Source organism: Xiphophorus hellerii, chromosome 4 (assembly GCF_003331165.1).
Source record: "Xiphophorus hellerii strain 12219 chromosome 4, Xiphophorus_hellerii-4.1, whole genome shotgun sequence".
Classification (NCBI taxonomy): Eukaryota; Metazoa; Chordata; class Actinopteri; order Cyprinodontiformes; family Poeciliidae; genus Xiphophorus; species Xiphophorus hellerii.
This window is the reverse complement of record NC_045675.1, coordinates 24644248-24658787: the sequence shown is the minus strand read 5'-3', so window position 1 is coordinate 24658787 and position 14540 is coordinate 24644248. Positions and strand designations below refer to the sequence as shown.

General features: G+C 40.8%; 1 protein-coding gene across 1 annotated transcript in view; it reads left to right on the top strand.

Moving 5' to 3' along the window:
• The first annotated feature begins 255 nt into the window (after positions 1-255).
• Positions 256-14540, top strand: part of fbn1 (fibrillin 1) — a 68651-nt gene continuing 54366 nt past the window's right edge. The window contains exons 1-6 of the mRNA XM_032560027.1: positions 256-559; positions 732-1032; positions 3540-3622; positions 6156-6254; positions 6967-7062; positions 9385-9480. Coding sequence (XP_032415918.1) covers positions 842-1032; positions 3540-3622; positions 6156-6254; positions 6967-7062; positions 9385-9480 — 565 coding nt within the window. The 5' untranslated portion in view covers positions 256-559; positions 732-841. The remainder of the gene's footprint in view (positions 560-731; positions 1033-3539; positions 3623-6155; positions 6255-6966; positions 7063-9384; positions 9481-14540) is intronic.

Genomic DNA, 14540 nt, shown 5'->3' with positions numbered 1-14540 from the left:
TTGCGTGTCTTTACTTGAGACTTGACTCAGACTTGAGGACAGAGACTTGAGACTTACTTGAGACTTGCAACACAGTGACTTGGTCACACCTCTGATGATTAGTCTGGGGTGAGGGGACGGAGGGTGGAACACGCTTCCATAGCTCACTGTGAAAGTTTAGGTAAGATGCCGTTTTAAATGAACCCACGCTTGCTTTTGTATCGCGAGAGCCCACTAAAAAAAAAAAAGTTTTTGGGGAAAGTTGAGCAGAGCAGGGATGGGGAAAGAGCTCTGCGGAGAGAGGGGGAGAGACGCAGAGAGTTTCACTATCCTCTGGAATGCATCCTCTGCTCTGACTTACCAGTGCAGAAACCAGCGCTCAGCTACGCGCGCATGAGTCATCTCCCAAAAGTTACAATGCGCATCCACTTATAGCAGCCGCAGGCGAAAGCTTTAAGTGACTTTTCCTCCTCTGCGCAGTTTTTTTTTTCCTGCTCAGAGCGTTTATTCAGCTGTTACCTGGAAGTAAGAGTGAAGCGGTCCTGAGTCGCGTCCAAGGCGAATCTCCTCTGGAGAGAAGGTAAAGCACCCTGTTAACTTTGATTTTCTTTCTTTAAAAAAAAAAAAAAAGTCTTATTAGATGATGTAACTGCGAGTATAAGTTGATTTTATTTCATGCGGATTAATCATCTGCGTCTTTTTATTTATGCGTTTGTTTTGTTTTGTTTTTTTTAATAATATTGTTTTTCCAGCTTGCCTCCAGACTGCAGAGGTCCTACGGTGCTGGGGGGGAGAAACTAGTGGAGTCCGTTAAGTTATTATTATATCACCGAGCACCGCAGTTGCGCTCTGTGGAGAGGACATGCCGGGCAGAAAGCGTGCAGGACGGCTGCTGCAGTTGGCCGTGGCTCTGCTGGCCTCGCTGTCGCTCCTTGGCGGACTCGGAGGCGCTGCAGAGGAGGTGGACACCGAGGACAGCGAGGCGGTGACCAGGCACACGGACACCAGAGCCAACAGGAACAAGAGGAGAGGGGGGACGGATATCCTCAGAGGGTAATGCGTCTGTCGTTTCTTTTTCTTTTTCATTTGTTTCTTTTTTTTTCTTATTTTTTTTTTTTTTTGTAATTTAGATGGACATCATTTTAAGCTGTTTTATTTGAACCTCGGAGCAGGTGTCATTACCTCCCGTCCTGCTTTTTGTTTTTTTGAGGAGCACTGTAGGTCAAAATTCATTTTTGTAGGCGTGCGCGCGCGCGAGCGTGTGTGTGTTTTTTAATAAGGCATGCTGAGACCTATGGGTGACATTGTGTGTGATGGGAAGTTTGGAGCAAAGTTTAGTAATTAAATACTGGCAGGAATACCGCATTCCTGCTGACTGCAATAATAAATTACTTCCAAACAAAGAAGGCCATTGGTCTTGTGTGGCTGTGGCAGAAAGAGGAGGGGTAGGTGGAGGGGGTTGAGGGAGTGGAGGGGCTGGAGATGGGGGGTGGGGGAGAACTAACAGCCTAATCCTCCTTTTAGTCAAATACACCACACCCCAGTTGTGGATAAATCACATCTGCAGCTGTTCACAGTGGGTCATTGCTGGAGAGGTTGTGTGTAATGTGATTTTGGGTGGGCGTGTGTGTGTGACAGAGAGAGAGAGAGAGAGACAGAAGGAAAGCAATAAAGAAAGGAGCAAATGCATGCGTCCAGTGATGACAGCAAACAGCTGATGGAGGTCAGATAGCAGACAGCTCCATGAGCTCTCTCTGCAGGCGTTTCTATTTGACATGGCTAACTTTAATGTGTCGCAACATCTGGGTTCAAAGGCAGGAAGTGCATTCAGCCTGCACACTGTGTCACACTGACTTACCACTGTTTCACACACCCGAGCCGATCATTATTCACCTCACGGATCTGCTCCGAGTTACGACGCACATCGTCCCTCCGGGACCAGTGTGGGCTCAGCGGGTGATCACAAGTTCGCACATGTTGACATGTCCCAGGCCTGTAGGTGGCAGGATGGTCACGGTGTTTTCTAGGAGGATGTTTTCCTTATGCAGATGTGGTAAACAGGAAGTTGTTGTTTTTTTTTACCTTCAAGCTCACACCAGTCCGCCTTCTTCCTGCCAACACGTGCAATAATCGCTGTTTCCACTTATGACCAAATCCCATTTCTCTTAAGGACAGTGCCTCATGAAAGAGAGGAATGTGCTGCAATGCTCAGAGAAGGTAGTTTTGAATCCAACTACAAGATTGTCCAGATATATGCGTAGCCCAAACTTTTATACATTTTTCTTAAACTCCAAAAAGTGCCATCAAATTTTCATGGAAGTCATTTGGTGTTTTTATAGACCAAAAATCTTGGGAGTTCTTAGTTTTGATTGATTTTGTGAACTGAAATCAAAGGGCAGTTGACCCTTGTTTTAAGTTATAAATGATCTGCGTCTCAGTGCTAACAAAACCACCCAAAACAGTTTTTACCATTTGTAGATTTTATTAAGAGCAGAACAAACCACAAAAAACATTTTGAAAAAGAAAAAATAGAATGAGTTCAATATACAAATATATTATATGTAAAGCACAATAACTTAGAGGGGTTGTAGAGATGCTCCAATCAACTGGTCAGAGATTGGAATGGAACAACATTTGGGTCAAGTGCTGGTCCAAAGATTACAATGCTCAATCTTAGCTCATTTGATTTAGTTGTCCTATTCATTGGGCAAACCAATACTCAGATTTTGTGCCAAAATGATTCAATCCAAATAATGTACTTTGATGCACTTTTTCTGAGCATAATAAACATCACACAAGGATTAGAGGATTAGGGACGTGTTGTTTAATGCATAGATGGGGAAATTGTTTCATTTTCAGCTGGATTAAAAATTACTACTGCTTTCAAGAAACCTGCACCATTTTATTTTTTTTCATTTAGCTGCAACTGTCAGGAGAATGAAATAAACTGAAATTAGCCGGGCAGGCTTCAAAGAAAACCAAAAATTTATATTTATTTGGAAAATCCTGATTATTGGCTCTCTTGGGTTGCGTTTTTATTCTAATGTGACTGTCTGTTCGATTTAGATAAACTTAATGGCAATCTGCATCATAATTAATCAAATAAACTTTGGAAGGAACTTAGGATTTTAGTTACTTATTTAGAGCTCAAAAGTAACGGTGCATTTCTGCTTCTTACTGTCGTTGGTCTTAAATCACAAACATTCAAAGAAACTCATAGGCATTTGTCGTATTGTTGTGCATTTGCACAGGATATTACGAGCGAGAAATATTGTTGTCTGGCTGTGTGTGGGAAGGAAGAACAGTGTTTGATTTTTTAGCTCATTTCTATAAAGAAAAACAAATTCCCTACAGAACCTTGACAGAGATGAAGGTGAACTAAATCACTGGGATTAGAATTGAAATCCTCGTGTTATGGCTTTGTCTAATATGTTAAGAAACTCGAGCAGAGAGCAGCTGTGAATCCGGAGCTCACGGAAGCTGTCAGCGTTATACACTTTAGAGTCACTTTGGACAAATGTGTGGACAACAGAAACCTAAAATGGCCTTGTTTTTCACAGACCGAATGTGTGCGGCTCCAGAAACAGTGCCTACTGCTGCCCAGGCTGGAAGACTCTTACAGGAGGAAACCAGTGCATTGTTCGTAAGTACCTCCTCCCACCATTCACTGGTCTTTGATTCGAAATGTCAAGACAGGACTTAAGTCCCGCTTCGCAATTGGTTCAATTAGATCGTCTGTATTTCAGTTAATAATCAGCGGCAGCGGAAAAGTAGCCTCGGCATTCTTTGACTTGCTGCAGCAGTCAGCAGAGTTAATGAAAAAGAGCTGAAGTAGAGTGAAATAAAAACGTAGAACAGCAGCACCAGAGGTTCACTGCAGTTCAGAGTAAATTGTGGTCCTGTCCTTTCGGATCCATTGTGATCCGTTGCTTCCCGTTGCCACTCCCACTTGTACTGCCACACTTTCACTGACAAAGTGTAGGAAACGTCCTTGTTTATGAAATGGAGACAATAAATTAAATGCTTAACAATTTAAAATAGCGATGGATGACCTTCTTATTCTAATTTGCATAGTAGTTTTTAAATAGTAGAAGACATAAGTGAAGAAGACTTTATTTTCTAACTAATAGCTTCAAAAGTTTAAAAGAAAGTAACTTATTGACTTGTGGAACGTGTTCTTGCAGGACTTACAGAGTTACGTCAACTTCAGTTTTTTGACCAAACAAAATCCCCTCTCCACCTCCACAATTTCAAAGTTAAAATTGATTTCTTCATAATAATCACAATTCCATTTTTTTTTAACACAAAAATAAGTAATTGCATGAAAAAAATTCACCCCCTTCAAGTCAGTATGTAGTAAAAGCTCCTCTGTCTCTGCTTGGAGATCGGCTGTGAACACCTTTTCAAGTCCAGACACAAATTCTCAATTGGATGGAGGACTGGTCTTGGACTAGGCCACATCAGAGCAGCCTTTTCTGTTGCTATTTCATAGCAAAATTAATGCAAGCAGGTCCAGTTAAATGTTAAATACGGTCAGTTTGTAGTTTGATTCTTTCAGAGCATTTTGGTGCATAGCGATAATTAAGCTGCTATTCGTTAAAATCAAAGTGTGTCTAAGGAAGCCAAAAGACAATGTTCTGTCCTGAGTGTGGAGATAAAAGTAAAACTAATAGGAAAATACCCTTGATAGATGAGGAAATTTGTTTCAACTGCATGGTGACAGGAACGAGAAGGGACGAGAAAAGCTCAAAACGCACAAACACTTGTTACGCAAAATGAAAATGTAGTTAATGAGCAATAATTGAATACCCACATGAGAGATGTAAGTATTTCCCATGTGTGTCCATTCTCTGGAGGAGAACATTATGAGGTAACTCTAACTACAAGTGTAATTTCTAAGGAAATGCTTCAAGCCTAAATACAAAGATCCAAAACGTTCTGCTTTCCAAAACTGTAAGCTATGATGGCGACATGGACTTAAAATTTTATCTCTGTATTTTGTAGTATTTATTGGTTTAACAATAAAAGTGATAGTAAAAAGGCATTTACAACTTCTTTGGAGTCATTTTCTTTAGGCAAACTGTTTGGCAATGACATGCAGTCACAACCTCATAAAGACAAACATAGCTCCTAAAATCTGCAGTTAAGCTTATTTGGGAATTTATTCACATTTATTAGCCGAACCAACAGTGGAGGAACTAGAAAAAAATAACAATCCCAAGAATAGTGTCATTATTAATTGGAATGTGTTGTTGTTGTGATTAATCACAATCGTTATCACGGCAATAAACTTTTCATGACAACAAAGTTCACGATAAATGCCCGTCCCTACTGGAAATGCACAACCAGACTTAACTCCCATTTTACCTTTAACTTTAGGAAGATACATCTATCTTCCTAAATAAAACTCCTTTATCTTGGAGTTTTATAAGTTTTTTTCCTGATGTTTGTTCATGTGCTCCACATAACTGGAAGTAATACAGCTGTTGAGAGTTCGAGCAACGTTGAAGTTGGTTCTGATGTTACTTTTTTCTCCCAGGCATTGTTTACCTATTGCTTTTTCCCCCCCTCCTTCGTCTCCCGGTGTTTTAATCCGGAGACATAAAAGTTTGAGGAGTTTTCAGAGCTGTGTGACTGAGCTCAGGCCGTACAGCTGGCAGGACTCCGGACCCGGCTCTAATGACATGGTTTCTCAGTGGGATTCTTAGAGAAGGGGTCAGTGGCAGGACTTCACCTGACAGCAGCTGGGAGCAGTGGACCTTGCCAGAAACAGTCCGGGTGGAAAAAAAAAAAAAGGAAGCAAACGAACAGACTGTGACAACTGGAAACACTCTCTGGCAACTAAACTCTAAGCAGAAAATAGCTCGGCTGCCAGGTGTGCTTTGTCAAATTTGAATATTGTTTCTGCGATCCTTCTTGAGATTTTACGAATGAAAGCTCAGTCTGAGGTTGAGATCATTGTCTAAGCTGCACCAAAGGAAACTCGTAGCAGAAATTTAAAACCTGCAGTTGACAGGTTGACAAGCGACAGACACAAAACATACATTTTCTCACATAAATAATAACGACAAAAGCTGGCGCCACAGCTCTAGAATCCCACAATATTTTGTCATTTGAATTGCGGAGGACATTTCCACAGCGTGTTGTTTGACCAAGTGTTTTGTTCCCGTTTTCAGCAATCTGCCGGAGTACGTGCGGAGATGGTTTCTGCTCCAGACCCAACATGTGCACCTGCCCCAACGGACAGATTGCCTCAACCTGTGGATCGAAGTCAGGTCATTCAGCAATGCCTCTCTTCTTGATATGTTTAAAAAAATTAAAAAAAGAATTATATTTAATGCATCGGTCAGAGTTTAACTGGCTCTACACCAATAGATAAGAATGGAATGAATTTTAGAGAGTTCAGTCCAAATCCCACCCTTATCTTTACATTTTTATTTGGACGAAATAGTTTTAAAATAGCATTTAATCATCTCACAATCAGTAAGAATGTGTAGATCACGAAAATATGCAGGACCGCTAGATTGAGTCTTAGCTCTAGTAAATATCAAATTTCCTGAGCACTGACTAATGTGGCAAAAATAATACTAGGTCAAAGAATCGTCTGAACACATCCAGGACGCCGCCTCCAGATTGGAGCAATGGATACATGTTGCAATCACGTTTTTTGGAAGAGCAGCCAATCTCTTGGGCTGTTGTGTTTGAGTGCATGTGTGAGCGGGGCTATCTGCGGTTGTGTGTGTTTTGGAAAATGTCCACAGTCAACATCTCCTCCGTCTTTCTCTCTCGCAGCTGCCAGCACTTCAGCACTTCATATGTTTAACCAGCAAAAAGAAAATCTCTTGGATATTATGTCTCAGCTCAACTGTTGAGAAAACGCTTAGAGTCAATCTTGTTTGTGCTTTAAACATTATTACATGTTTGGGTAATCTGTGAACAGCTCCAACGTTGGTTTGATTGTGTGTTTTCACTTTGTTCAACCCGCAGTCCAGCACTGTAACATTCGCTGTATGAACGGAGGAACGTGTGCGGAGGACAACTGTCAGTGTCAGAAGGGCTACGTTGGAAACCACTGCGGTCAACGTAAGAACGACCGCCACTGCTTCCCATCTCCTCCGGACAAACAGTACAGACCAAAAGTTTGGACACACCTTCTAATTCAATGGGTTTTCTTTATTTTCATGACTATTTATAAGGCAAGAAATCCCACTTATTAACCTGACAGGACACACCTATGAAGTGAAAACCATTTCAGGTGACTACCTCTTGAAGCTCATCAAGAAAATGCAGAGTGTGTGCAAAGCAGTAATCACAGCAAAAGGTTGCTACTTTGAAGAAACTAGAATATAAGGGGTATTTTCAGTTGTTTTACACTTTTTTGTTTAGTGCATATTTCCACATGTGTTATTCATAGTTTTGATGCCTTCAGTGTGAATCTACAATGTCAATAGTCATGAAAATAAAGGAAACTCATTGAATTAAAAGGTGTGTCCAAACCTTTGGTCTGTACTGAAGATGTGCTCTCTAACCCTCCAACGAACTCCTACTAAGTATTTAGCACATTTATTTTGCTGATTGACCTACACCATCAGCTCCATTCAAAATATGGGCGTAAGCACTTGGGGGGGGGGGGGGGCAACACCCACTGGGTTGTGGTTGTCTTAAAGCTGTGGTTTTGGTGTTTTGGCTGTTGTTGTAGCTGATTTATGGAAACGGAGGAAAGGACGTTAAAGAACAGAGTTCATGCCTGTAAAGCAGTGACTTGGTCATCACAATAGCAGCATATTGCACAGCTTATCAGCTACTTGACTGTAAGTGGTGCCGTAATTTGATTTGAAACTGATCTGGGTTACTGAGTTAATAAATCAGTAGAGAATTAAGGCCACATTTTTCCAGACTTCTACACAACCTAATACTTATTTTGGCAACCACAGGAATCCAGGCGCATGAAGCAGACCTTTTTTTACAAGGGGTGTGAGAATAGACCGGGGGGACAGCAGGGACCTCACATTTATTAATCTCTTAACAGCTACATGATATCTGCAGAGCGGTAGTCAAAATAATTTCAGCCCGTTTATGACTCTTTGTGGGAGAAACCGTGTTCATTAATGACAACATATTAAAAATCCTGATTGAGACCAGTGAAATATTTATCTGCCAAAGTGGCAAAAATCAGTAAACAGGTCATAAGTAGTTCCATAAGTCTTGGTCTTACTTATTAAACACATTATGAGATTTTTAGAACAATACTTTTCTAACTTTTTATCACTGGTAACTGTACTGCAATGTGAACTAACTTGTCTTTGATTGTCTAACTAAGAAGAGCAGGAAAACAAGCTCATATTTGATTTCAAAGAGTAATACTCCATACAGACATCTGGTTTCTGCTTATCTGAGCTTATCCAATCAAGGCAGGTCCAGTTGTTTAAGATGGAAAGTGTCTCCTCCATTGTGATGTGGGAGGAGACACCCATAATGTCCTGTTTCTCAGTCAAACGCCAGAAGAATGGGCTTATTCCTGTTCTAACTCATCATGCTAACAACTGTTAGCAACATACAATCTCAACCACACATTTTTCCACATAAAATGTGGAAAAATGTGTTCATTGGCTTGTTTCAATGGATTAAGCTTTTTCTGAAGACACAAACAAGCGGACATGTTTATTGGACCAGCGTGAAGATTTCAGTTTTGTCAAGAGAGTAAAGGCATTGTTATGGAGACAAGACTGGCTAACTAAAATGTGAGCAGTATGCTTGAAATTCTCTGGTTTGTCTATGTTGATTGAAATTTTTAAAAAATTAAAGCGGGGAATTTAAACTCTGATAAAAGCAAAATGAGAATGAAAACAGGACTAATCCATGCACGGTGTAAGGAGCCGCACAGTTTGTTAGTAAAATGTAGTGACCTGGTGGAGCTAACATGAATTGTATTTAAAAACGCTGTCAACACCAGTTCAAATATTAGCAACATAAAAGCAGATTGTGAACAAGTTTTGATGGAAATGAAGCTTTAGCTATGCAAATAACAGGATGTTATATCTGACAGTATTTAGACTAAACGCGTCATCTTATACACAGAACCTAAAACCCACTGTGCAAATGTGGCTTGTTCTCCCATAAAAAGGAATAAGCTGTCTTGTCCCCTCATAATTCACAGAGATCCTGGGAAAGACTTTAGCTCAGCAAACAGCTGATTAAATCATTGAGCGCTTAGGTTTGAAGAGTTACTTCCCTTCAGGGATGCAGAATCAAACCGTGCCCCTAAGTGAAATGAAAACAGCAAAAACAAAAAACAAAGTTTATCTGCTTTACACACATGTTCACAATCATTGAGAAAACTTTAATTTGGAATCAATGTCTTCATGGTGTCTCATGGTTATTTTTTGCCTTTTTTCTCTCCCTCAGCGGTTTGTGAAAATGGCTGTCTGAACGGAGGAAGGTGCGTGGCTCCCAACAGATGTGTTTGTACGTACGGCTTCACCGGAGCCCAGTGTGAGAGAGGTAATGAATCCCACACAGCTTCTCTCTCCTCCTCCCCTTCATCCTACATCCATCCCACTTTCGATTTCCTCCACATTCCAGACTCGCTGCTGCTTCTGCTGCTTCCGGACAGGTTTTCAGATCAGCACGTGCGGCTTTTGTAAAAACGTGACTCCACGCTGATCGTTTTGTCGTTTCCTCTGACTGGTCGGTCACGCCGCACGATGCAAGAACTCGGTTTGTTGAAGACCATTTGTATGTCAGGCTCAGGTTCAGAAATGACCATTATTTTCCACATCTGCTCTGAAACGACACTCTGGGGAGCGTAACGACGCTGTGATCGTGCACTGTTTGGTAACTGAAGACCTCCCGTCCTCCTGTGGTTGCTTTTTGGCATATGTAAGCAAAGACTCCCCAGTATACAAGCACACTCAAAGTACGGGCAATCAGTGCTGCGTTTGAGGTGAACGTGCATGTGCTCGAGCTTGTTCTCGTGCATGTTGCAGCAGTGACCTGTAGGGGTCAGTGTGATGGCCTCATAACACCAATGTTTGGACTGACAGTACAGCTCTTAATTAGTTGCGTCCTTTTAACAAGACGATTCTTCATGGACCTCTCCGTCAGATTTGTCCTGTAGTTTACATCATTGTTTTCTTTAGACCATCTAACTAATGAGTGCAATCTAGTCGCCCCTCAGTTTGTTGCCATGCCTTATCTTGTTGAGCAGCCTGCTGCGCATTCTGGGTTTGTGCTTTTTTCATGTGAAAGTCTGTCTAGATGGTGTGTAAGGACTACTACACACATGTTCATGGCTACGGGCCCGAAAGCAGAGTCGAAAGGCACATCTGGTTTTAAAACTTAGATCTGCTAAGCAGAGTGAGGAGAATGCAAACAGACCATTTGCTCTCAGCTGTATTTATATCTTGCATCGAAATGTAACTTTGACTCTGGAATCCCGTCGTATTTTTTTTGCATAAACAGTGTTCTTGCAAACCCAACCATACTCCTTGACCTTGTTTCACACTACAACCTCAGATTTCAATTTATTTTATCTGGAATGGTATGTGACAAGCCAACACGAAGTAACACATGTATTGGATTTAAAATTATACGCGATTTTCATTATTTCTACAAATAAATACTTGAAAAGTGCACATCCGTCTTTCGCTGCAGTTTCAGCTGCGAAGTCTGTTGAGGTCTTTCTCAATCAGTCATGCGTAGCTAGAGGCTTAAATGTTTTGCCCATTTTTTAAATACTTGTGGCTCTCAGTCGGATTTGAGCAGAATGTTTTACGTTTGGCCACCGATCCCCAATTAGATCTAAGTCAGACCTTTACCAGACCGATGCGTTTGTGCGACTATAGGGTCTAGTTTGGCTATTAGTAACGATAAAAACATTCTTAGGCCAATTATTAATGGAACTATTAATTTGCCAAGTTGGACAAACACTTAATTATCAAGAAAATAACAGCAAAGTTGTTCAGTCTCAGTTATTGTCTATAAATGAGGCCTCATGTTTAGAATAACAGATGAAGGCGTAAGTTCAGCACTGGCATTTTTTGAGCAGAAAGATACTATATGTTCTTTTGATAATAAACATGAGTTTATTAACAAAGAAGACTTCAGCCTTAAAAAACACTTTAGTTAACAAATTTACTATACTAGTAGCCTCAAACTAAACTACTGAGAAAAAGATAAAACATAAAATAACATAAAATGATGAAACATATAAACTACTAAAAGCAAAAACAAAGAAAAAAAATATAAAAACATAGCCAATAAAATGATACAACTATGTCACATGAACTGTAAAGGTTGAGAAACCAGTCTTGTTGAAGAGGGATTTATAAGTGGCTAAGTTAGTTGTAACTAATTCAGATTACTTTGCACCAAAACGCTTTGATGAAAAATATTTCAGTGTAGCTCTATGTTTAAGCTCGTCGCCCTGCAGGAGGATGAACCTAAGATCTGCTGCAGTCTCCAGCAGCTTGTCTTCTGGGTTTACAGTGTATTTAGTGCCGTCTATCTCAGCATCAACTCTGACCAGCTTTCCCATCTCTGCTGAGGAAAATCATCGCCACAGAACGATGCTGTCACCACCATGTTTCACTGAGGGGATGCTGTGTTCAGTGCCATGAGGTGACGTTAAGTTTTCTGCCCACATAGCAGTTGGAATGTAGATCAAAACGTTTTGGTCCTGTCTAAACAGAGCATCTTCTTCTGTGTTTTCTGTTTTCTCACATGGTTTGTGGCAAACTGTAAACAGGACCGTATATGACTTTCTGTAAGCCAAAGCAGGCTGGGAGCCACTCATCCACAGCAGCCAGACTTACAGAGTACACAAACAATAATTGTCTCGTGTGATCCTTCCACCTAAGCTGCGGATCACCTCCGAAGTTCCCATGTTTATCTTGGATGCTTTTCCGATTAATGTTTATCATTATAGGTGGATCGCCAAAGCTCGGTAGGTTTGTGGTTGTGCCATGCACTCTTCCTCGTTGAATGATGACTTAAGCAGCGTGTTAATGAGCAGTTCAAAGACTGTGATCATATTTTATAACCTCAATCTGCTTCAAACATTTTCCATGACGTTCTCCCTCAGCTCTCTGCTGTGCTCTTTGGTCATCCTGAAACACTTTGTTCACTAATGTTCTGAACGAACCTCAGAGGTCCTAACGGAAGAGCTGGATTTATACTGAGAGTAAAACACACACACACACGGGTGGAGTCTACTTACTTATGGTTACTTTCAAAAACAATTTAAAAGCTAGAGTGGATGGGGCTAACTTTACATCACAATTTACAAATATGCATCTAAAAAAATCCATGTCACCATTTTGTGCTCTTGTGATGTGCTATTACATAAAATTTCAGTAAAACACATTGCTTATATTTGCAAAGTCACTAAATGTAATAAAAAGTTAAAGGGCTGTAAATATTTTAGCAAGTTTCTGTGATCCTTTGTTTTATAGCACGTTCTCCTGTTTTGGTCAAAATGTCACACTTTTGAGGCAAAAAAAAAAAAAAGCTTCACATCTTTAAATATAAATAAGATGAATTCATGTGATGCGAGGTTCCAGCTACAGGAAACTTGGACTGATTTAATCCAGCTTCACCGCTCTAGGTGTTTGGAGGAGAAATCTGGAGGCCTTGGCTGGTATCTGTGCTCAGCCCATAATATCTGTTCATTTAAAAAACCAACAACCCTTCAGGCTCAGGTAATGAGCTGCTTTCAGCCAATATTAAAAACAACAGTTTTATTTGCTGAGACGCTGTTTAGAGAATTTATGTCTCGGTGTTAACAATGCTATGGCAAAGGTTTTCGCTCTTTATCCTCTTCCCCATGAGATGACGTCATTGTGCATGGCTTCCTGATTGCTATCCTTTGGCTTGATATTCTGCATAATGTCCTGTGGTTGTTGTCCTTTCGATCATGCTGCAAAGTTGTGCTTAAGGTCAACCGGTCGGTTTCTTCAAGGAATCACATTCAACCGATCTCATCAATTACACAAAATCTTCCAGGTCCCGAAGCAGTAAAAACGGCCCCAGACCATCACAGCACCGTGTCTGACTGTCGGCGTGTTGTTGGGACCCAGTTCTTCCAAAATGTTCCACTTTTATTTGTCAATCCACTGAATATTTTCCGAAAACTCTGAGGGATCATAAAGAGGTTTTTGGCACATGTCTGTTGAGGGAATTTGTGTTCCTTCAGGTTCCTTTAGCGTTTTACACCTTTGTCCATTTCTGCCCACTCTCATTTTCAGCGTTTAATCATGACCTTGGACGAGTGGATAAGTGAGATTGTTCCATATTTTCTCTATTTGTGGATAATGATTTCAGTTCAAATTCACAAGCCACACCGTAAAATGTGGTAAATCTCAGTTAATTTATGATTTGAAAGAGTTTTTCCACAGACCTCAAGTTGGTTTAGATCACTTTTTCCCTTAATAACTGAAATCATTTGAAAACTTCCCTGCCATTTGCCTTTTTTAAGCTTATTTGATACCTTTAAGAGCAAAAAAACAAAACAAAAAAAGTGTGAGGGAGGAAATAACTTTTAAAGCGTCGTGTTTTGGGTGCGTCTGTCTTTCACATTAAAGTTACGTTTTAAATTCACAAATCTTGTAGCAAAATAGTTGTGAAGGGATTCCTCCATGACATTCTCTCATGTTCATCTTCATTTAGCATTTTGGCTAAACAAAAAGACCTAAAGGATGGAGATGTATGGATGCAGTGGTATTTTAGGCTGACTTTTCTTTCTGGAATCTCTTTGGCCGGAATCCATCGTCTCCCTGAGGGAAAGTCATTGTGCTCTCACATAAACACAAGCACATGCATAAAGCACATGTGTTTGCAGACCCCACTTGATTTTAATGCAATTTACAGAACTGTGCTCCATTATGGCTTGATCTTATCACATTAGCAAAGTCACGAGGTTTCTAAACACATGTGATCCGAGCAGCAGTCGCACTCAGGACTCCTGAGGTTTTCTTGGATGTAGGAAAATGGGACGAAGACTTCACTGCAGCAGAGAGACGCACGCTGCCTGAGTGACTGATGACCTGCTGACTGGGAACAGCTGACTGCTGCTTCAGTGTGCTCCTTTGTTGGTTGCAAATGCGATTTAGGTTGGAATGAGGAATTTCTAGAGACACGGCCACAGTCCGGCTCCTGTTGCATCCATCGCTGTTTCCTCCTGCTGCAGTCATTCGGCTAAGGGGCAGTAAAATAAAGCATTAGCTATGACGCCAGTGAGTTCACTTGGGATGGTGGAGGAAGACGGGCCAAAAATGTGCAAACATGTGAGCTACTCAGTCAAAAAAAAAAAAAAAAAAATAGAGAGAGAGAGAGAGAAAAGTCTGCAAACAGAGCACCGGAGGGAAGTCGGTCAGTCAGCTGAGAGACGCTTTCGGTTCCTATGCCTCACTGACTTTCTTCTGTCAGCCTCTGTTTTATTCTGATGCAAATCTCAGTGGATAGATAACTAAAGTGTGTCTTTTCCGTCTGTGATTGACTTCATGCTCAACTAGTTTGTTCTGGGAAAATGGAGAAATCTGTTGACCTGCCAATAAGTAAACCCC